Genomic DNA, 15897 nt, shown 5'->3' on the forward strand with positions numbered 1-15897 from the left:
TTTTTTTTTTTTAAGTTATGTGTATTATATTAAAAATCTTAGAAAATATCTAGCCAAGATTCTCAAACAGTTGTCAGATGTGATCCACTGTGAATCAAGTGGGAGGAATACGACAAAAGGGATATTTTTGATACACATGCATAATCCTCCAGCTGTATGCATGCATCAGGCCATGACAGCAGGCTGCAGGTTTTATGCATCACCATCTATTATAAATACTTCCAGCATGCTCATTATTTCAAATCAAATGGTTAAACAACCACTGTTGTTTCCAACAGTACTTTAAAAAAAATCAGGGCTAAATAAAGTTTTCCCTGGCAACAAAGTTATACAATATTTTACTTTGCCAAACAGAACCCAGACATTCTAAGGTACACCCTATTAACCACACAAGAGCAGGAATGGAGAGGCAACACAAGGTAGCAAAGATATTTTGAGTAAATAGTCAGTTGTGGCAAACAGATCTGACTAATAAAGCAGCTAGCGTGGTTAGAAATGTGAAAGTGTTCAGGCTAGAAGTACATGCAAGTTTTAGTGGATCAATATTGACTTCAGAAAAAAAAAAGAAATGGGTAAGTGATTTAGTGATTACCGATACGGTTCAGTTTTTGTCTTTCTGCTTTCCTTCTCTCTCTTGGTCAAGGGAACCCTCTTCCATAGCATACTCCAATCCCACGCTCCTCTAGCAAACCCATCTTCGTCACCACCCCCTTGCGGCACAATCTTAAAAGTGTTGCCATCTATGACATCTATAAGCGGCACCGTACATGTGGTTCTGCAGGGCGGCGCGGCAGGTGCGGTTATGGGCAAGGAGCCGYGTGGCACACGTGCACCGACCAGAGTTCATGGGGAGAGAGGGGTGGGGGAGAAACGAAAGGTTTTAGACAATTATTCATAACGATTCACAGTATGTAAACAGCTCTCTTTACCGATAAGGCTCAGTTTTATGTTTTCGTTTGGACTTTTCCTTGTGGCTTAACGGAATGCGTTTCCATAGCAAACTCCAGTCCCAGGCCCCTCTGGCAAAACCATCTTCATCCCCACCTTGTTGTGGCTCAATGGAATAATCATTCCCATCTATGTAATCTATTAGAGGTACAGTACATGTAGTTCTGAAACATTTATAGAAGGGAAAGAAAGAGCAAAATACAATTTCAGAAGAGTAATCTCTCTAATCTGAAATWTACATAATAAATTAAGTTTACAGAACAGTGCATATAAAAAGTCACTTATAAACATACTATTAAAAATGTCTCCTTAGAAGATGTTCTGAAAACAGAAAAGTTAGGTCTGAGATGCTAACGTACCAATTTGTTTATCAGTACATTTTCTTTTATGTGGACTTCTTGACACTGGTCTTCTAATAAAGTGCTGCTGGAAGCAACAGAAGAGCCCTCAGAAGGCCAGAGCTCTCACAGTATTATTTCCTGTAATTTCTATTCATATCAGATCTTATCTGTCAACAAGCATGATAAACTCTCGGCTTTTACTAGTATTAGCACACATTTTCATTATACTGTCCTATTTAAATGCCCAGAAACCCCAGCTTCTAAGGATAAAAAAACATTACTAGTGCTCCCCTCGAAGCAGTCTTCAGTAGACTTCTTCCTGTTTTATTTGCAATACGCTTCTCATTGTGATCTATCACACAAAATATTCACCATGGAAAAAACATTCTCTTGTTTTTCTCCCTACATTTTTCAGATAAGTTTCCCAGCGACCCAGGCAGGAGAACTTCCACCTTTTAAAATGAAGTCCCAAGCAATAGAAAAGTGGGGGGAAGAGAAATGTTAACACCAAGCTGTTCTTGGAGGCAGAAGCAGCAGCCAGCTGCCTCCTGGGTACCAGGGTTTGGAGGAGGCAGCCAAGCACTGTCTGCTGGCACTGTGAGCCTCAGCATCGCTGCTCGTCCTGCAGCCTTCACCTCTGTGGGCAGTGCTGGGGAAAGCCTCTAAAGCTCCCTGCTCTCACCAGCCTGTCTTGTGTAAAACAGTAATGCACGCTCAGTGGGAGCATATAAGCATTTCCATCTTCTCTCTGGTATCCTGGCCCAAACAGAGCCTTGAAGTTGAGTTACAGCCTTTAAAACAAACAAACCCCATTTCTTCAAAAGAATTCTGGTAGCACAGCAGGTTAACAAATAGTTTTTAGGATTAAGCAGCTATTTTATGGGATTAAAGAGTTTAAACATGCACATGGTTTCCTAAACACACAACCCACTGACCATACAAGCTCAGAGTGTGGTAGCAAACAGCAACAACAGCATTTCAGCAGCTGGAAGGAATAAACTCCCCTGGGATTTCTGTCCTCCATCATCTCTCACAGACTGCCCTCACAGTGAGGCATTTCCAGCATAGACTCCCAGAGCAAATGTCTGGGCTTGTGGCAGGGACAGGCTTATGCCTGGCCTTGCTTTGCTACTGACAATGCTCCAAAGCCCTTCAGAGGAAACAAATATGACTATACATCAAGGCCAAAGATGAGAAAGTTATAGAACTCTTGAGAGCACAGGAACTTTAAACTCCCATTAAATCAAAACACTTATTGCTACTTTTTCTCTACCAAAAGCCATGGCTTTTTTAGTTATTTTGTTCAATCATGCTCCTTTTTCAGCTAGAATGGGCATTTCTATATTAGTGCCTTGGATCATTGTAAAGGACAAGAGTTATCTTAAATGTAATCTACACTAAACAAAATATTCCRTATGCCTATTAAAATAAACTGACTATTTTCCTTCCTCCTTATGTATCWTTTAAGCTGGGAGATAATATAATCATCACAGAGAAAACATTGATACAGCTTGATATAGATATAAAACATACTGACTGTAGTTTGAAAAGTGAAGATTGTTACTGTGATTTTTTCTTCCTAAAAGGCCAGACATTGGAAATAACAGAACATTACCTGTCCTTAGATATAGGAGCTATAAGTGGCGCATACCAATTAATTCCCACCTCACAATGGGCATCAAGGTAAACCAAAACCTTTGAAAGAAAAAAAAAAGTAACTTTTATTTCTATATACAACATCATGATTTAATTAATCTTATTTACATTAATATACAGTCATACTATAAACAAGAAAATGAATATTAAATTAGTAAAATTAATTTCTTCTTAAAAGTATAAATAATTTCCACATGTCTATTGAACCATTGCAACCTTTCCCCCCCCAAACAAGACAGACTTGTATGTGAACTGGCTCTTACCTGTCCAAGTTTAGCCTTCTGGGCTCCAATGCTTCTAGCTTGGATTAAACCTTCTCTCCTCTCATTTCGAAATACCTTTACAAGGCCATTCCACTGCTTAATATAGTCATCCAGTCTCTCTTGTAAGTGTGCTATCAGACAGCAAAGAAAAAAATTTTTCGTGAAGTCTAACAATAAAGATTTTTGTACTCTTAATACAGCCCAAGAATATCTGCAGACATTTACAAGAACATTTAACTCAACCACTCACAAACACTAAAACCGAGGAGATCAAACCCACTGACCTCACACCACAGATTTTTGTCTGGCACATCTGAGGAAAAGGCAGCTGAAATGGTTGGCCACACCACAGGAAGCTGTGTGAACAACTCCCAGGCACTTCAACGTACCACATAGCAGCTTTCAGGTTTTCATCTGTATTGCAAGCAGGCAGAGAAGTTGCTACACTTCAGCACACAGCCTTTCCTCATCAGATGATGTCACATGCATATCACCGTGCACCACTTTTCAAACAATTCCCTTCACTCACTTGCTGTCTCACAAATTTTTTTGTCAGTCCATTAAATCTGGAAGCCTGAGGCAGAATCTCACCATGCCCAAATTATTGATCTCCAAATTATTGTAAGATCTGTTCCCTCTTGTGGAGGTCTTACAATAATCTTCTAAAGAAATTAATAAAATAAGAACAATTAGTGGGCCAGAAGTGCATCATACTGAGGAGACAAGAAACTTTTAGCCCAAGGGATGAGTAATCACACAAGAATCAAGAWGAGCTATGCATAAATGGTTTCAGACTTGTATTTGCACATTGGTCTTTGCCAGGCTTCTCTGGAAGCCACGCTCCAACAACACAATTTGAGAAAARGATCTTAGTGTTGCTTAACATTTTTGCCCCGATGATTCCGTCGAGAAAACTCATGAAGGCAGGCTGGTTATCAGTTGCCTGCTGTTTGAGGCTACACTGATTTAGCTACTAAATGTGTTAGTTAAAAACCTATTTTTGTACTCAAAGGCTCAAAATATTTGCCGACAGCTTCAATTTCTCTCAGTCAGGAACCAAAATAAGCCACCTAATCTAGAGCTGAGGCAGCCATGCACTGATTTGTTTTGCACCAGCTCAGAGGGGCTGATAGATGTGCTGACCTAACAGCAGAGGGGGGACACAGAGGTGAGAGAAAAGGGATGTCCCTTTCAGCAGCAGCATGCCATCAGGTTACTTCAGCAGAAACATTTTTTTTCTGCAACTTGAATAAAAATGGTGCAATCTGGAGACTTCTGCATTTATGTTTCAGTATGTTTTATATTCTTGTCAGCAGTATAAAAAAAACAGTTTGAACAAAAGCAATGTGTAACTGAAATGGAAATGGTGTTTCTTGGCAGTGAAGTTTCCAATATTGAAAATTCAGCAATTCTACCAAAGCTCAATCTTTTGAAATCACTATCTTTTGATACTCTTATTATCCTTCCTCTCCACCTTTATAAAAGAAAAGGTTTTCTCAACTAAGTTTTATGTATTCTCTTCTCCTTTCCCACACACATTTACAATTTCTTTTGTAAATCCTTGTGCATCAGGAAAACTTCTAGGATATAGAAATGTCATACTAGAGAGAAATCTATTTTATCACATATGCTGCACAGAAGAACATGCCATGTAATAAAYAGAGAATACACGATATATTAGCTATGATATGAATTTTTATAGGATAAAATCAACAAAGTTTTGAGGTCATACTGAAGTGGCACTAGGAGAATCTTTATAACACACCATTATTTATGGTGCAAATTCCAAGTATGTGTTACAGAAGGACTGTCAGGAATGTTTTAAAGATTTAAAACCTGACGTTATTTCCAGCTCTCCTGCCTATGAAGGCAAATGTTTTAGTTATCAAATGTTCAACTATGTAAGGCTCACAGGGAGCTGTAAAAACCTGTCATATAGATTGTGTAAAGCTTTTCTACATTACAAGTCTCAGGACTTTGCAGTCGATTATCTGAAACCATGCCAGGGTTAGCAGCAAATGCTATTTCCCACAGGAAAGCTGAATTTTTCCTCCTTCCCATACTACAAAGCCTGTATGACAGTAGTGTATAAAATCCTGGTACTTCTCCAGTTAAAAATACTATTTGGCCAGCATTAAATTTTCATCTAGAATGTGTATTTATGACATCTGTCAACAGCCTTACAGCAATCTGTTTTTTGTTCAAAAAATGTATAYTTTACCTTTCAAAATATTATTATCACCAATCTGGCCTTCCCCTGTTTGAGTTCCTCTCTCATGTCTGAGTGCATGATTAAAGCATGAATCAGTGTCTTTCAAAAACACAGTTTCTCCGAAGGATCTTAGGCACTGCAGATTACAAAGGGGGAGGAGGAGGAAAGCACTTTTTTTCCCCCATCTCATGGATATCAGTTTGAGAACTGGAAAAATGGTATCAGAAGTCCTTCCTAAAGCAACTGCCTCCTACCTCTGAGTACCTTGTACTGTAACACTATTAAGGTGGGGCTCTCAGTTTTAACACAATCACTGATTAATGCTTCAGCTTCCTCATGGCAAGAACCATTGCACAGCTTAATAAAAACACTGCTCTCTGCCCATGCTTGTTACCTTCCCTCGTTATCTCACGGGATGCTGCAGCACTTGAAAATGCAGGTAATGATAAAGAAAATGTAAGTAAACACAAAAGGGAGACAAAGACTTTAAATGCTCCTAGGAACATGGGTATTTACCTCACAGCCACCCTTTAGAGGTGGCTACAAAAGTGGCTCCAGCTGAGGTACTGGAACTCTCAGTACACTCTGCTTCAGAAAGAAAGCAAGCTGGTACCCAAATATATAACAAGTGTTGGAGACCTATACACACAACTGTTCAATAACTGTGTAATTGTAGGAAGCTTTAGAAAACACAGTTTTATGAATTCTCACTGCCCTTCCAGAACAGCTGTTTCCTTCACAGAGCTAGCACTCACAGAAGAAAAACTGCTTCTATTGAGAACACAAGAAAAAACTAGGGGAAAAAAACCCCTCATTGACACTGTGGCAGAAACTGCTGCAACATTTCTTGGACTCTAACATGAATTAATACAGAGGTCTCCACAGAAAATGGAGATAGAATCATTCAATTGGCCTGGCAATCTTCTTGTCACTGTTCCCTCTGTGCTCTGACAAAGGAAAAAACATCACAGTAGAATTCAGCACATATCTCTGCACTGCTCTCCACAGTCAAACCCTGCAGTTTGCAGGAGAGATTAAGGAAAGAAGAGTCATTCAGCAAAGACTGCTCCCAACTGACTTTATACTAAGAATTATAATGAAAAGGACATTTTCCAAGCACTGCAACTGTTCCTCCCTGAAAGATATAACAGATATAAGCTTCTGTGCAGCTGTAACTCCCTTCTGATGAAAGAGGATTTCTCACAAGGAAGGACAGGCAGGGTTTTTTAGGAGCCACCCTCTAGAAGTGTTTGCAACTGCTGTGCTCCATTTTAATTTCATACCCCTYGAAAAGGTGGCAGCTAAGAAATAAGAAGAGTCACACTGAGAGTGAGCAGACATCTACCCAGTGCTGCATGTGTGTCACTCACACTGGCTCCAAGAGCAGCAAGGTAGTCTTTGCTGGGTAGAAAGGCAGCCTGAAAATAGGTGGGGAAAAGAAAATCCTGTGTCTGTGCTGCCAGCACGACTTTTTWTCTGGCTGAAAAAGCAAAAAGTTACCAGCAGCTCTGCTGTGGTTAAGTGTTTGTATTTTGCAGCTCTCCTAACAACTGGAGAACTCTTCTGGCAGCTTGTCACACTTTGTAGCCCATACTAGTTTATCCTTCTTGCTGGGGAGAAGGAAGTAGAGCAAGGTTGTGCTCTCTTGGCCATTTTTCATCTAGAACATAATCTGAATTATCAAAATTAAGTTAATTATATTTACCAAATAATAGCCTAGAGCAGTTTGAAGATTTATAATAGGGAACTAATGCAATTGCAGTAAAGTGTTTAGAGTAATTCCAGTCCATGCTTGTCTTACCAGTCACTCACACCTGAGAAAACCGCACCTTGAGCTTTCTTTATTGAATTTTCTGATTTAAGAACGTTATCTGGGAAACTGAAGTGTGAGAAATATAGAGGCAAGGGTCTGCTGGATCTTAGGTCCAGGCTTCCTGTGTCTGCTAATCATCCATTTATGAGCAGAAAGTAAAAAAAAAACTTCTGTACTTAAAAAAAAATTACTGTAAAATACTGCTTTTGTTTAACAAACGTCATATATTGGAAAACTAGTACAAGTTGTTATGCCAGACAAACTCTTTCCACGAACTACATGGAGTCAGCTGTAAGTCATGTGAAACCCAAGTATTGAGACCGATCAATAGTAAAAAATCTGGTAAGTATTCTAGACACAATCAGTGTCACAGTTACTTTATACAACTAAGCCAGTCCTTGAACAGCTCTGAAGGAAGGCTGTGATCCTAGCTTAAAAGCAAAAACACAGAATACRTCTGCTGACTGAATTATTAAAATTACATCCCTTAGGAGAGAAGACATTTTTGGTTTATAGCACGTGTGTATGTCGAAGCCAAATTCTCAACAGCTGTTAAAGGATACAGAAGACTGTAATTTAGCAATCAGTATCTTTATTGGACTAAGCCAAATGTAGCCAAGTTTATAATATAGGTAACTTTTACTCTCCTGTTAAGCAGAAAATGATACCTACATATCTACAGGAATGATGCAAAAATTAACATGCAATAACTATTTTTAAGAGTGACCTATACTCAAAAAAGGTAACCTCAACTCTGTGATGAATTAATTTTTAAAAATTGTAGTGCATATACCCATAGAAAAAAAATACCATGAGACTGGAACTGGAAGAAGCCCAGATCACTTAATAAAAAGGAGAGTTTCAGAACAGTCATCTGTTTTCTATGCCACTGCATGATTCAGTATTATGAAAACAAAGATGAGGGTATCCTGTGCTGCTGACCAAAGTGGCCTGTGCCCAAAGCCATCATCGTCTAGAAGACTGTCATCCCACACAGTCAAAATTATGTTTTTATTTATATGCTACTCCTTTTCTCTGTCAACTTCTATTCAAGAACCATGAAGTTGCTGCAACAAAATCTTACAGAGCATGCAGCTTTGATGCACTATTTTGAAATTGTTTAAAGTTTAAAATGAATCAGATTTCCTCTGTCTCAAGCAACTTGTATCTCTAGGATACCACTGTTGGATCTTCTCTGTATTCAGCCTTGTTTTGCATTAATGCCAATGATACCACCACGAAAGGAAAAAAAAAAACAGTGTATGCTTATATTGATAAGAATCACACATAAAAGTACATGCATCCTGCCCATAAACCAAGAACTTAATCAAAATTACAAAGAAAGAAGAAAATCTCTGGGCCTAGTGTTGATATGTAGGACTCAGAAAGGCAGAGAAGCTTCTCCCCCTCAATAAGAAACAATAACCAGCTTAATGTGTCATTTAATTAAAAAAGAATGTTACAAACTAAAAAGATATTGAAAATTAATCAGAATAATTTGATAGCCTAAGTATATTTCTATGATGGCTAAAAAAAAAAAGATAATCTGGAATTCTGTATGCAATAAAGAAAGGAAGTACTCCTAACACACTTAACTCAGACTCTTTGACACTCTTCAAACTACTTGCTTTCACAAGAGATAGAAGACATACTAGCTATCCCAGCTTTCTTCTACACACTATCCAAAATCTGTAGTAAAGAACTCCAAGGACTATGAAGAAGCAATCTTTTCTCCCCGACAACTCAAACCATGGCAGATAACAAATCAAAAGAAAACTATTTAAGGAAAATAAAAAAAGCTTCCTTTTCTACAAGGAGTATGTTAATATTCCAGATGTACCTTTGTTGCTAAAATCATCAATCAGAACAATTTCTGCCAAGTATTTTCTTGGTGTTCTCTTAATGACGCTGTGGACTGTCCTCATGAGCGTGGACCATCCCTCATTATGGAAGACAATGACAACGCTGGAGGTGAGCAGGTTATCGTCATAATGCCAGTATTTGCACCTGTAAAAAGATTGGATTTTGTAAGTTTTATCATATATATTCTTCACACTGTGACTTACAGAACTGCTTAACAGCATCCTTGTGCAAATGAAATCTTCACTGACAGCTATGATTTACGAGAGACAGGATATAAAATATATCTATTCAGTCTCCTTAGTTACAAGCACCCCAAGCATTTTCTTAATTGGAAGTTTCCCTACCTGATCACTAGCCCCTTTTCCAACTATAATAATACAAATATTGTCATAGAACACAGAGACATAGCATTTTGATTTCAGTGGGAAAGATCTTGCCTTTTTTTCACCCTTCAGCAAATAAAGTCTCTACTAGAGAAACTCTGACTTTTCAAAGACAGCCATCACGTATTAAGAAATTATTAGCGACAAATAAAAACTTTTAAACTTACAGACACATAACTTCATAGTTATAGTTCTCCATATACAATAAAAAGCTAAACTGCACAGAAACATTGCTGCTATTGAAAAGAATTACCTTAATCATCAGAGATCACCAAATTTCTGAAACTACATTCAGTTAAACATGTGAAGAACTCCATAACAGATCCATAGGTATTTAAAGAGTTTCTCTAGTGAAGGATGCATTTCACTTACTGTCAAGGAGCAGTATCAATATGTTTTTCTCACCTCACAGAAAAGACATTGCTAGAAACATACTATTAATTTTGTTCCTGTGGGAAAATTACAGAATCAAATCAGACTATAATAAAATTTTATCTAATAAGGCATTTTTTCTCCTGGGTGTGCTATCAGCAACCTCTGACACAGCACAAACTCTAAAAGTACAATTTACTGACTAAAATCCCTCAGCTCTCTTGTTTCTACGCCTGAAGTAGCCACAGCTAATCATAGTTACAAGTTACCAATAAACAAGTGCTAGACTGGCAGTTTGAAAGGTTCAGGCCATGGATGCCTTCCTTCCACAGATCCTTCTCGAAGATTCCAGCTGATTACAGACTGCAGCACTTCCATTTGTAGCATAAGCATTTAAGCTGTCAACAGCTTACTTAGCCATCTGCAGAGATAAAATAGGTATCCTGCCTAGGTGTTTTAAGCAGGCTGTGTAAAAGCAAGATTTAATACATTTAAAAACAGATTTATAACTGAACTGTGTTGCTTCATACATATATTCTCAGTATCCATTTTGGTGGTATGRTTATGTTAAAATGGTGGAAAACAGGGAGTTACACTTTCAAAAAAAGCAATACAGCAGCTGAATGGCACTCAAGAGCTCCAAAGGCAGCAGAACATCACCTTTTATCTCAAAGGAGGCAATACTTGATGCAACTTGCATTGTGCTCCTGACCTGCACCTGCAGCAGTTTAGCTAGGAATTTTTTTCGCTTATTTCTGAATAAAGGAGCGAGGCAGCTACAATGTTTCAAGGACAAAACCAAAGAAAACATTGAAAAAGTATCCAAATCCTTTGGTTGCTTATTTCTCCCACTTCATGCAGAATAGGTTAGTCACATCTAGGAACAAAATGGTGAACAGCATAGCAATGAAGGACAGTTAGTCACTTAGCATAATTTAAAAAAGTCGAACCTATTACAAAAGTCTGAACTGAACAATACATCTATGAACAATTTATTGTTAAATGCTAATTTAACAATTTAAGATATTAAACACAGATTTTTTAATCTGTATTTAATACATTTTTAAAACAAAAAAGAAGTGGTCTGGACTTTTTCCTACACAGCCAACTGAAATCTCCTCAAATTGGGCATTGCTAAATGTGCCATTTGCAAGCAGTGAAGCACTACATTCATATCACTAGAAAGATCATGCTTCTAGATTTTTCCAAAGGCTTTATTTCACTTATTAGACAATCCACAGACTGACTCATTAAGCCCAAAAACTCTGACCGAATGCAGTAACTCCTTTGCACAGTCTTCTTTCTCATCTTGAACCGAGAATTAGAGGTTTGAAATACAGTAGTTGTTTTAGATATGTGCAATTAATAAATACTTTAATCTCGGTGGCAGTTTCTTTTTTCCATTAATGTGAATGYTGCTCAGATATTTGAGCGACAAAAGCCAGGAGCCTCAGCTCTCCTTTCCTTCACACCTACAGGAAAGGAAGCAGGAAAGGCTTTCCTCAGTGGAGCCTTTCCTCAGTGGAGCAGCACTGACATCCAGTGGCTAGCAAACCACATACCAAGGAAGGATGAATGCATTTTCCTTATGTTTGAAGCTGAATTTCGGAGTACTGGTTTTCCTGTAGATTTCACGCACCAAAAAAAGAAAAAAATATGCAAAAATTAAAAGGAACTTTATTCATTAAAAAAAAAAAAAAAAAAAAAAAAAAAGAGGGTAGAGAAGACATTAATGTTTCAGCAAAAGCTGCAAGCTATTGAAAACTGGCACAAGCAGATTCAAAGTACAGAGGGTCTGTGACAAAGAGGATTCAAATATGTTTTAAACTCTAGCTTTAAGCTTCAACCCCTGGGTACAGTCCTGCCCTCATACAAGCACAGGGCCCTTTCAGGTGTAGCCTGCAGGCCAGCTGGGGCAATACACTATGCACCGAATTGGTAAACAAATTCACTTGAAAAAGATATTTTGAATTCTTACTGATATAGCTGAGGGGATGGCACATTGCAGCAAATAGGCAGAAATGGCAAGGGAGAATCCTGAAACCAGTCTAGTGGCTCTAGACACTTCACTTTTCCTGAGCCCTGTAAAGAGTTATTATATGAGGAAAGAGGAGCAGGCACACACAGATCTGTGCAGGGCTGGCAATACCTTCCCTGGGCAGTGCTGCAGGGAAGAGCCACTCTGTTTGTGCACCCTTTCCTTGGGGAACTCACGGGAATTCAAGGAAACAACACCTTCAGATCAGTCCATGAATAAAAACTTTCCATTCCCAAATCAGCACCAGTACTTTCCATTCCCAAATCAGCTGAGGAAAAACAGCACTGACTCATCACCAAAGCAAGATGAAACCGTTCAGAAGGTGCAGGAGTGATCTAATTGAGAAACAGGATGAGTAATGTTTTTTCTGTCTATTAGCCTGCATACTTTGGATGTGAATTAGTTCTACCCCCTCTCCACTCCTGGAGAAAACAGCACTGCTGGAGCCTGTGCCACATCAAAGTCCCTTATCCCTCAATCACAAAGCCACAGCAGAGAGGAGCCCTTTTACAAGAGACCTTCTGCACAAGAAGCTGAACACCTGCACTGCTCCTTGGCTGGGGGAAACTTCTGCTCTTACAGCTTCGTACTCTGCTCAGTGGCTTGTTCTTAGGATGTCCTGGGGCCCCACAGTTGTGATTGTGGGTACATGGTCCAAGGCTGGGGTCACCACAGACACCCTGATAGCTGCCACTGAAGATGCAGATAGGGACTCAAATTTCCTCAGGCTAGAAGGAGCCAGAAGTGGAGTCTGCTTCTCCTGGAAGAGTAATCCAACCTCAAGCAAAAATTCAAGAGCTGRAAAAGGAGAGGAACTTAAGGGTGTACCCCATTAGATGGATAGGTAGAGGGCAAATTAAGATCTTGAGCCAACAGAAATGCTTCTCCTGTCATGCTGAATCCCTAACTTTGCCAGCATATCAGCACCTAAGCTCCAGAAAAAGTAAGAGGTATCACAGCTCCATATCATGGTTCTCTGTCCTCATCCTGTTTTCCCTGCGTCAGCTCTCTAACTTGCACCTGCATGTACCAAGGACACAGACTAAAATGTACCAGGCCAGATTTCTCCAAAAGGGCAGACAGCTGCCATCATATTCCTGTAACACTCCAGCAGCCAAAGAAGCTCCTGAGAAGTTAATCACCTATTGCAAGGTGAGGGCCCTGAATCAGTACAAAGCTGAACGTTTCATTAGAACTTATCCTGAAATTGTAACCAACATTAAAAAATTGAATCACTCCTCTCCCGCCTCGCCTCGCCTTGCCTCGCCTCTCTCCTCTMCTATTAATATAGAACTGTTTACAATTGAAAATTTTATTTTAAATTCTATTTAAATTCTGTTTAAATTTCTATTCGTTTAAAGTGGTATGAGATTCATAGTTATACTATCACCTAATTTAATTACTTTATAGTGCACGCATTTTTCACAACTCTTTGAAAGGGCCCAGCACCAGCAGATCCCAAAAATAAGTTAGGAGATCTGTTTTCGTTTTCAGTTTCCCTTACTAGTAAGCACTGTTCTTATCTGACAAGGAGACAGTCATTCATCTGAGCATGCTATTTACACGCTTTAAATACTGAATTCAGGGCTTCTTGTTATTTTAAATCACCAATTTATTATGACTACTCCAGTAAACTGAATCTAACCCCTAGGAAAATGGATGGCATTTTCTTTTCATAAAACAGATATCTAACAGTTTGCTCATCCGTATGGCTGACATCACCAAGGTCATAGCTGAGACTGGCTGCATGACACCTGCAAGTCAGAGGGATCATTGCCTAAGTCAGAAGACTGAATAGACAGAAACAGATCACAGAACTGGGCATTCCTTTGTTAGGATACAACTAAGTAAATCTAATCCTATACTGGATTTGTTACCTATGAAGCCTTGTGGGGTATTTTTATGCAACAGCAACACCAATACAGTATTATAGTAGTCAATTTATAAAACAGGGGTACTGGAAGAGAAGTAAACAGACAATCCAAGAAGGACGTGATCAGCTGAATAATTTTTTTCCTCTTCAGCAGACAGCAGCAAAACCTCTATTACACACTACCAAACAGCTTAAACCTATGCTGAAGCAGCGTTTGCTATTTTTACAATAGCTACAAGCTTTGCCCATTTCCATTCCTGAAGTAACTTGCAAGGCTACGTGACTACATTTTACTATCAGAGCCCTGGGAAGCAAAAGCTACATCTACATCTCTGAAAGCACCATGATCCAAATCCAGGGCAAGGATGGATTGGCACAGAAACCCAGCACCAGGGATAAGAGGCGAATTAAAGGAATAACCTTCGTAATTTTTCTAATCACAAGATTCTTGCCCATACTATCACTTATCCAACACTGAAAAAACGGAAACAATAAACACCACAGGGAAGGAAAGCAGAGGCAGCTAGGTGGCTGGCTAGGTGGAAAATACATTCCCTTCCTCAGGGAAAGGGAAACTCCCCTACAAGGAGACAGAGAGAAGGCCCTCTGCTTTCCTGTTTTGGTTTAAAGGGATGAAGACCTCAGAGTTCTTGAGGACTTCTGCAGTCTGGTGACACAGTGTGGGTACTGCAGGGAGGAGATGGGACACCAAGGCAGGGCACTGCTGGGTGTGCAGCACAGAGCAGTTTGTGTGAGTGGGCACTAGTTTAGGAAGTTATGGCTTCATATGTTTGCTTATCAACAAGAAGAGTTGCTTATTAAGAAGAGTTATTTTCTTATTATTTGCTTATTATGAAGAGTTCAGGTTGTGCCTAACTTTGGATTTATCAAACATTTACAGGCTCTACCTAATGTAATAACTAGAAAGAAGCTTGAGGCAGTGAGCTCAGTCCCACAGAATGCTGTATTTTCACCATGACTGCTCACCAGATACTGAACTTTGAAGTTCCTACCCGTGCTTATTTGGACTGCATCATAACTTGTCTCATGCACATCTATTTGAATGCTCTAGCACAGTACAATCTGGTTAACAGGAACAAGACAGAGAGTAAGAAGTGCATTCCATTTTTTAGTTCACATTCAGATTACAACTCATTTGACAGAACTATTCCTCTATCTGCCCCAGAATCTCTGTGCCACAAGTCAGCACCTGGAGGGCTACACAAACAGCTGCAGGAAATCGCTCACACTCTTCCCTGCCCCTCCACTGAAGCCAAGGTTTAAGACAATTTAAATATACTCCAGGTGCTGTGCTATATATATGTTTTTGTTGAGTAAGAGGTCATGTTCAGAGCTTGGTCATCTCATTTCAGATGAGAGATAAGTAAATCTGACTACAGAGAGCACCCCTTATGCCTCTGCCAATTTCTCTGTACTCTTTGGGTGAATTATTTCTCCCTCAAAATTTAACATTTGAAACGTTTCTTCACTAAAGAGAAGAAGGATGCAATTTCTCTGTAGCTTTCACTACTGGGCCTGAAATGTTAACAGAAAATGCTGGGTTTTGCTTTAAGGCCGATGCCTGGCATTCAAGTCTTTCCTGACCACATGAGATGCTCTCACAAACACATGCCTAATAACAAAAACCATTTTTTTTCTCTCCAGGAGTCTTTCCAGCAGTAAGGCAGCTGATAATCTGCAGTGGAAAGCAAGCCTTCCTGATTTAGTGTGACCACCATAATTTTCTTGATTCTCAACCCCAGCTCTCACTGAGGTGCACAAAAATTTATGTGCACACTATCAAATTAGTTTTCTTTGTTACAGAACAGTTCCAGTGTATTATGTGGCATTGGAATAAAAGATTTTCCCAAGGTAGCACATGAAATGAAACCAAATCCCTAAAGTTTCGTTTCCAATGATACAGATACCAAACGTAATTACTGAAATCCTTTTTCTTGTAACAGTATCAAAACTGTCATTTGTAAAGTGCTATAATTAAGGAACTAATCACATTCCTGAAGAAAGCAGGCTCCGCTCCAGAGCTTTTCTATTCAATCTTCTTAGCTACAACAAGATTGACTAGAAAAGTAACTATTTACTGTAAGAGAACATATTAAATTCATGCTATTAGCCCA

At 39.1% G+C, this 15897-nt stretch overlaps 1 protein-coding gene across 2 annotated transcripts in view; it reads right to left on the reverse strand.

Annotated features, from left to right (window-relative positions):
• Positions 1–15897, reverse strand: part of GALNT7 (polypeptide N-acetylgalactosaminyltransferase 7) — a 69159-nt gene that overhangs the window by 14680 nt on the left and 38582 nt on the right. The window contains exons 3-6 of one of the 2 annotated variants that reach the window (XM_057376273.1): positions 9074–9240; positions 3209–3339; positions 2905–2984; positions 930–1112 (exon numbers count right to left, since the gene is read on the reverse strand). In XM_057376273.1, the coding sequence (XP_057232256.1) occupies positions 930–1112; positions 2905–2984; positions 3209–3339; positions 9074–9240 (561 nt within the window). Of the gene's footprint in view, positions 1–592; positions 776–929; positions 1113–2904; positions 2985–3208; positions 3340–9073; positions 9241–15897 lie in introns of both variants that reach the window. The other variant, XM_057376272.1, reaches the window with a different exon arrangement.

Source organism: Malurus melanocephalus, unplaced genomic scaffold (assembly GCF_030028575.1).
Source record: "Malurus melanocephalus ecotype Western Australia unplaced genomic scaffold, MMel_1.1 scaffold_276, whole genome shotgun sequence".
Lineage (NCBI taxonomy): Eukaryota > Metazoa > Chordata > Aves > Passeriformes > Maluridae > Malurus > Malurus melanocephalus.